The 8465-nt window shown below is 29.9% G+C and overlaps 1 protein-coding gene across 1 annotated transcript; it reads left to right on the plus strand.

Moving 5' to 3' along the window:
• The first annotated feature begins 322 nt into the window (after positions 1–322).
• On the plus strand, positions 323–2774 carry LOC114311765 (large ribosomal subunit protein eL42). The gene is made up of 4 exons (XM_082911061.1): positions 323–791; positions 1890–2069; positions 2264–2338; positions 2486–2774. Exons 1-4 carry the CDS (start codon positions 789–791, stop codon positions 2543–2545), a joined length of 318 nt encoding a protein of 105 aa, XP_082767187.1. The 5' UTR covers positions 323–788; the 3' UTR covers positions 2546–2774.
• Positions 2775–8465: the final 5691 nt, after the last annotated feature.

The raw sequence follows: 8465 nt of genomic DNA on the forward strand, positions 1-8465 counted from the left end.
GAATAGAATTTTAGGTTATGTGTTTAGTTATGAGTTATAAGTTTTTGTATAAAAATTATGTCACACCACTCAATTCAAAAACTCTTTTTAAAACTTATTCACCAAATAAATTTTATACACTCAAATTATAATTACAAACTCATAAACTAAAAATACAACTCATATTCTCAAATCATATTTAAAAAATTCTACCAAACACAACCTAAGTTTTTCCGACGCCTGACTGGAACAGGGAATATTGTGGACCATGACCGCTGACCCGAACAAGAGATGGTTTATCACTCTTATTATTAATACTCGAATTTATCTTCCATACTTTAATGAGCTTTCGTGAAGAAAATGCTAGTTAAAAGTACGAGAGCTAATTCTAGCAAGGCAAAAAATAACTCATCCGCCAAAACAATCTTTTGATCTCTATAAAATTATCTTTTAACTAAAGGCATTTTTATTAATTTTGTTTTATTAGAACCTAATCCAATTTTCGGAAACAAGGTTCCAATTTAAAATCAATCAATAAATAAATAAATAAATATTGTTTTGAATAGACAATCAACTATGCAAAAGAAGAAGGAGCAGAAGAAGAAGAAATGTTGGGCCAACATTGGAAATGGGCTTCGTAGAGATCCAAGTTCAATTGGGTCAATTCAGAATCACAGGCCCGTCAAAAACCCTAACCCTAACCCTCACCCTAACCCTACTCACCGCCTATTTGCTTACTACAACAATAAAGTTTACGCTAGAGCTCTCACAAACCCTAGAAGCTTTGAGACTGACTCTGCGACGCAGCCATGGTATCTCTCTCTCTCTCTCTCTAGCTTAGCGTTTTGTTTCTGTTTGGTTGAAGAGAAAATGTAGGAAAAGAAAGAAATTTGAACTCTGGCCCGTCGATTTATTGAGATCTGATCATTTTTTTATTCTTTCTTTCAACTTTTTTGTAGTCTAGAGATGTATACGTTTCTGTGATCGTGCTAGGGTTTGCAATTGTATTTGCTTGGAATTGGCTTGATATTAGGCAATCAAATTGTGATAAAGAAATAAAAAGTAAATAAATTGTCGAAATTGCTTTGAAATGTTTGTAAATATTTTGTCTTAATGCTAAAGTAATGGGTTATTCCATTAAAACTTTCATGTAGAAAGGAAGATCTTATTTCAGCTGCAACTAATATATTGTGGTGTCCATTTTCACATTTAGTGCAAAATATTATTTAACCACTAAAATTATTGTTTTTGATCATTCCATGTTATGTTTTTACTTTTTATAAATCTTGGTTTTATTTTGAGATGGGATGGAAGTTTGTTTCAGCCATTTAAACCCTAAGATTGAGCTCCTATAGAAGTTTATGCTGTTACTGCCGATTGCAGAAGAATGGGGAAAAGATTGATTATTTGTACATGAAAGAGACATTTAATAATACTGTGATTGAATGCACTCATAAAAAAAAAACTATGATTGGTTGTAACTGTTTTCGACCAGGCATGTTATTTTGTAAATGATATAAATTGATTGCCGAATTGTTAATTTGAGAGAAATTTTTCAATCTACTTTTATATTCATTAATGCTGTCATTACCTATACTAGTTTTGGATATTCTGGTAGATCTATAGTTTTTTTCTTGGAGATGGACCTCGACTTGGTGAGTTAAATAAATGTAATTTTTTTTTGAAATATTATTTTTTTGGATCATCTAAGAACTGCTCACAATTAACATTACTAGTTGGTCCCATTTTTTATTTTCATAGCTGACTTATTTATTCCCATGGTCTACATAAATTTTCTAGATGCTGAAATTCAAACCTCAGTTTATTGTAATCATTTTGCTCTCATCTAATCATACATCTTTGAAGTTCTTTATGTTGTATTTAAATGTAATATGATCCGTCTGTTGTAGGTTAACGTTCCAAAGACCAAGAAGACCTACTGCAAGTCAAAGGAGTGCCGGAAGCACACCTTGCATAAGGTTACCCAATATAAGAAGGGAAAGGATAGTTTGGCAGCACAAGGCAAGCGTCGTTATGATCGGAAACAATCTGGCTATGGTGGACAAACAAAACCAGTTTTCCACAAAAAGGTAAGAATCAATTTCCAACCTTCTCCTAATGTACGTTTTTCATTTCTAGAGGTGCTCATCCATGTATGCTAGCCCGCTTCTTTAGCCATAAAGATAGGAATCTTACCATTTCAGTCGAGGAAATTGTAGTGTAAAATATATGGTTGTTGGATTTCCCAGATTGATGATTATAGACTTGATTTATATTTGACTAGGCAAAAACCACTAAAAAAATTGTGCTGAGGCTGCAATGCCAGGGTTGCAAACATGTATCGCAGCACCCAATCAAGGTTAGCTTTGTAACTCTTAGTGACACATCCACATTCAGTGTTGGTTTGTTGTTGTTGTCGTCGTTGTTGTTGTTGTTTCTTTTTTTTTTTTATTATTATTATTTTTTTTATGAATACTTAAAAAATTTATTGCAACTGTTTCTGCAGAGGTGCAAACATTTTGAGATTGGTGGAGATAAGAAGGGGAAGGGAACTTCTCTATTCTAAGTGGCTAGTGATGGGAAATTGCGTGTATCTTATCGTTTTGCAGCTGTTGCCTTGACCTTTCAATTAATTATTACGGTTTTTCAGTTGGAATGGAAGTATCTGTTTTAGCCCATAGTTTTCTAGATGTTGTTTTGGAATGATGTTATATGTTTCTTTCAAGTACTAATTGCTTTTATGAGATTGCAGTTGCACCCTTGCTCATTGGGGTTTTTATGGTTTGATATCAAAATTTTTGGATTACAAGCTTTCTTACCTGTTGATTTCAAATATGCCCTTTCTCCTGCTATACTGCAGTCTCATCCAATAACAATAAGAGACTACCATTGGGAGTGAATATGGAAATCTCAATATCATCTTTTCAGAATATGGGCTAGCTTTGCACTTTGTTACTGGTGTTTGAGTCATCACTGTGAGTGTTGATTCCCTCTTCCTATTTCCCATCCACTTGCTGTGCATTCTCATAGTTACTCGTGATTAGCAAAACAAATTGCACTCTTATCTCTTCTTTCTTCTTCCTCACCCAGGATCATCCACCTTTCAACCACCTTCTGTTGCTATGCCCAACCCCCCAACCAACCACTCCTATCTCTTGGCTGCACGCCCCTAGCCTCCTCGCCCATCTACCCTTGCCAATCACCCAACATAGACACAATTTGCCTCAAATCACAAAGCAACAATGGCACGCCATAATAGTCATCTTTATTGTGACTTCCACGCACATAAAGATCCGATTAGATGGTTGTAGCCGGTTGATCTTTTGACCACCATGAAGTTGGATCTCCTACTTGACGAGGACAAAGGCACGCTTAAGCCTTTACCAATAGATGTGGTTGTTGTGGTAACTTTGATGGTGGTTATAGTGGAGAGTGGTAAATCAGAATGAGTGAGAGAGATTGTCGGCGGAGAAAGGGAGATAGATGATATATTGAGGGTAATATGGATATTTAAAATTAGGCCAAGTTTGGCTATTGTCAAAAAAGTGCACTTATTTCATCTTTTTATCTTTTTTGGGTCACATCAATCAACATCTCCTCTCTACTTTTTTTACACATAATACAAAAAAAGTCAAAAAGTGCACTTATTTAGTCTTCCCAAACTAGGCCATAATGACATCAACAAAATCAATCCTTGAATAAAAAGTCTTTTGTTATGTGGTCTAGAATCTTACAGGCGAGCAATTTTTTAAAAAGTTACATGTATTTCATAAGCCTGGGGTGCTGTTTGGAATTTTGTCCTTTTAAAAAGGGTAAAGATATCATTATTGGTTTGCTAATAGCATCTCAATTATTATTTTGGATTCTCCAATTGTTTTATCTTTTTTTATTATAATGATAATCTCAAATGAAATTATTAAAAATGATAGGATAAATTAAACTTTGCATCCTTGAAGTTTCATTCATTTTTCATTTTGGTCTTTTAAATTTAATTTTTCTCAATTTGACCCTTTATATTTACAATCATTGTCACTTTGGCCCTTCATGTTTGCAATCCTTCCCACTTTGGCCTTTTAAGTTTGATTTTTTTAACTTTGACTTTTCATGTTTGCAATTCTTCCTACTTTGACCTTTTATATTTGCAATCCTTTCCACTTTACTCTTAAACTAACTTCCATTCAAAAAATTAAAGAATATGTCACATCACCAATCCATCAGCTCCATGTATAATGTAAAAAATTTACTAAAAATGTAAAAAATAAAAAATAAAAAACAAAAAATGGGAATTTTTTGTCTTTAGTGATTTTTTTTTTCAAATTTATTCATAAATATTATTACATTATAGATGTATCTAGATTAGATGCACTTAAAAAAATAAAAACAAATTTAACTAAAAAAAGAAAAAAAAAGCTTACTAAAGACAGGAAAAAAAAAAAAACTTTTTATTTTAGAATTGACAATACAGATGCTTGAGTTAGTATATTTTCATTTTTTTCGTTTTTAGGGGCCGTTTGGCAATGAATTTTTTAGTTGGCTTTTTTATTTTTTTAACTTTTTTAGCCTGAAACTTTTTTGTTTGTTTGGTTTTCTTATTTGGCTTTTTTGACTTTTTAGCATTTGAATGACAAAATTGACCTCCACTTTGGAATGATGCTTTTTTGACTTTTTGTTTGTATATGGGTCATTTTGGTAATTTTGCATCCCAACTAAACTTTTTTGGCATTTTGTGATTTTGTAACTCTTTTTTGTCCTTATGTGCTTATTTAACCCAAGTGAGAATGCCAAATCGGGGCTTAGTAAACTTTTTTTTCTTTTTTTAGTTAAATTTGTTTTTATTTTTTTCGATGCATCTAATATAGATACATCTATAATGTAATAATGTTTATGAGTAAATTTGAAAAAAAAAATTCACTAAAGACAAAAAAAAAAAAAATCAAAATTTCAAATTTCAATTTTTTATTTTTTGCATCTTTAGTGAATTTTTTACATTACACATAGAGCTGATGTGTTAATGATGTGACAGATTTTGTTAGTTTTTTTTATAAAAGTTAGTTTAGAAGTAAAATAGGAAAAATTGCAAACATGAAAGACCAAAGTGAAAAAAAATCAAACTTAAAAGGCCAAAGTGAGAATAATTGCAAACATAAAGGATTAAAGTGGAAAAAATTCAACTTAAAGGGCCAAAGTGAGAAATGAGTGAAACTTTAGGAGGACAAAAAAAGACATGGATGCAATTGAGACACCTCATCTCACAATTAGGCCACCCACTAAATCATAACATAATAAGATTTTGAAAGTATCCACTTCCATCATCACCCACTTACTTTAAAACCCTCAAAACTTTCATAAAACCTACACAATCACATAAACGATACTTCTTTGCAAATTTTTCCAGTGGCAAATCTTCTCTAATAAGTCTTAGACAAGTTCGCACTTCTCTAGCTAGACTAGTTTGTACAAATTGGTTGGTAACATAGGTCCAAGCAAGGCTAATTTGTTGGGTAACACAGGTTCGAACGGGAATAATTTGTTCAATAACGCAAGTCCAAACGGAGCTAATTCGTTCAGTCATATAGGTCTAAAATTTAGCAACTTCTTTACAAAAATTGTTAGTGAGAGAGCTTATCAGTAGTCCGATCATTAGCATCAGTGCTCAAATTTCGGTCACATAGATCGTTGGTGGAAAGAGATTATCGGTGAGAATGCTCATAGGTAGTCCAATCGTCATCGTCGATGCTCGATTTTAGACTAGTCAGTGTTAGAATTTATTATATTTTCTTCAAATTTGAAGCGATTAGTGATATTTTTTTAAATTTCCAAAATAAATACTGTTGTGTTTCCCAAAAATGTTGGTTATTTTAATAAATAAAAAAAAGTTCAATGTTTTTTCTCCAGAAATAGCCTATCAAACAAATTTGGACAAATTATCTCAGTAATTTTTGCATTTTGCTCCTTATATCATTTTAATCTCTATACTTTTAATTAACTCAATTTTGACCATTATATCAATTTGATTCAATTGATAGCGCTAGTAAAAATTTTGATAAAAAATAATTATTAATTTGGTTTGAGTTAACTCATTGAGTCAAGTATATTTTCAATTTTATCCCGAAATGTATGATACATGTCACGTACGTAACCATTTTCCATTAAAAAAAAAAGCTAACGAGTATAATTAATTAGATTAAATTGTAACAAAATTATAAATTTAAGATCAAAATTGAATCAATTAAAATAATAAGAACAAAAATGACACCAGACAAAATATAAGGACTACTAGATTAATTTGCCCAATAAATTTTGTGTTCTTCAAAAAATAAAAACAAAATGAAAACACAAGCAAACACATATGCCACACATGGTAATAACAATGCTTTGTCTTTAATTTGCCCAACAATTTTGTGTTCAAAAAAAAATTAAAACAGAATGAAAAACACATGCTACACATGGTAATAACAATGCTTTGTCTGTAAATAACCGGTGGAAGTGTTACATTTTTGGGGCACTGGGTGAATTTTCTTAACACCCTCTGGGTGTGTTTGCTTGGACGGACTGGATAAAGAGGGATTATAATCCATCGGACTTTTAATCCCGGAATACATTATCCCGAGACTATTTGATTGGATTGAATTTGTATCCTATGTTTGTTTAGTCATGGAATTAGATGACTGGATTAAAATATTTTTAGTAAATCCAATATTTAGTTAGACGGATTGAATAAAGATAAATATTCAAAAGACTATTTTACCCTTATAATCTATAATTTATAATTTAATAACACTAAAAAATTTAATTTATAAGGCCACAATTTTTAATTTATTATTTTCAATTAAATTAAATTTATATTTTATATTTTATATTTTTATTTAATATATAATTTTAAATAACGACAATAAAAAAATAATTTATTTAATATATAAATTAAATTTTCAACAACACTAAAAAAATTTAATTTATTAGGCCATAATTTATAATTTATTATTTATTATTTTTAAATAAATTTAATTTATAATTTATATTTTTTATTTAATATATAATTTTAAATTAACAATACTAAAAAAAAATTTATTTAATATGTAAATTTAATTTTTTAACAACACTAAAAAAATTTAATTTATAAGGCCATAATTTATAATTTATTATTTTTAATTAAATTTAATTTATAATTTAAATTTTTTATTTAATATATAGTTTTAAATTAGCAACACTAAAAAAATAATTTATAAATGTTCAAAAGACTATTTTATCATTTTCTAATTGTTCACTAAGTAATAGTGGTAAAATAGATATTTCACAAAATAATCCCACGGGATACCAATCCCATGGTTTCTATCCCACACCCCCCATGGGATAAGATAGTCCCATTTTTGTGGGACTAATAGTCCGGAGCAAAATTTTTCAAACAAATGGACTATTAATCCGGTGGGACTAATAGTCCAATCCCACTCTCTTGTCCCTCAAAACAAACATGCTCTCTGACCATGTTTGATTCACAACACTAATAGTGAGGTATTAATAATCCTATCAAATTAATGTGGTATTAACTATCCCACCCCTACCCCATTATTAATAATCCTACAAATTTGTTGGATTAATTATCCATTGGATTAATAATCCTAAACCAAAATATCAAAACAAACATAGAATAATTGGGCCCACGGATTAATAATCTCAATCCCATGCTTTAATCCTTCCAATCAAATGTATAATTTACAAGAAAAAAAATTTGAAGGTAAAATGGCAAATACCCACAATTTTTATAAGCAAAATTGTGATGTGAAAATCATATAATAAACCCCATTAGTGTAATTTACCAGTTCATTATCATCAATTAATAATATACTCAAATTTAATTTAAGACAAGAAATAAAACACCAAATAAAGTAAAAAGATATAATACTAAATAAATATTAAATTAAGTGCAGTACCACTTAAATATTACTTTGCTTATTAAATGCTTAGTTACAAAATTATTAATTAATCTTATATAATCCATCAGTCTTTCTTGTAATACATTAATCGAAAGTAAGATTTAAATAACTTCAAATAAAAAAAAAAACAAACAACACACTCTAGAGGCACTTGTAACCAATATAGTCAACAAAATTTTATAAAGAATCTATGCATTTAAGACAACCATTCATTACTTTGATGGGTAATACTAGAGATACTAAATTTTCTATCAAATAAATAACCAAATGTCTCGCATGGTGTGGTGTTTGCAATTTTGTGAATCACATATAAGTAAAATATTTGATCATTTATTTAATAAAAAATTTAAGAACTAGAATTAATTGACCGCTCCAATTGGACCCTTCATTTAAATCTAATAAAAATATTTCTATTAATACACAAATGAGGGTTCCAAAGAAGTGAGGCTCTATTTTTCGAACAAAAACTGGAGTCCTTAGCAACCAAAACTAGGGCACTAACATGAGCGCGGATGAAGTGTCAAAAAAGATTTATTGTTTACTTCCAAACATGGA

This window comes from Camellia sinensis, unplaced genomic scaffold (assembly GCF_055761805.1).
Source record: "Camellia sinensis isolate YWXY unplaced genomic scaffold, ASM5576180v1 Unanchor1, whole genome shotgun sequence".
NCBI classification, from domain to species: domain Eukaryota; kingdom Viridiplantae; phylum Streptophyta; class Magnoliopsida; order Ericales; family Theaceae; genus Camellia; species Camellia sinensis.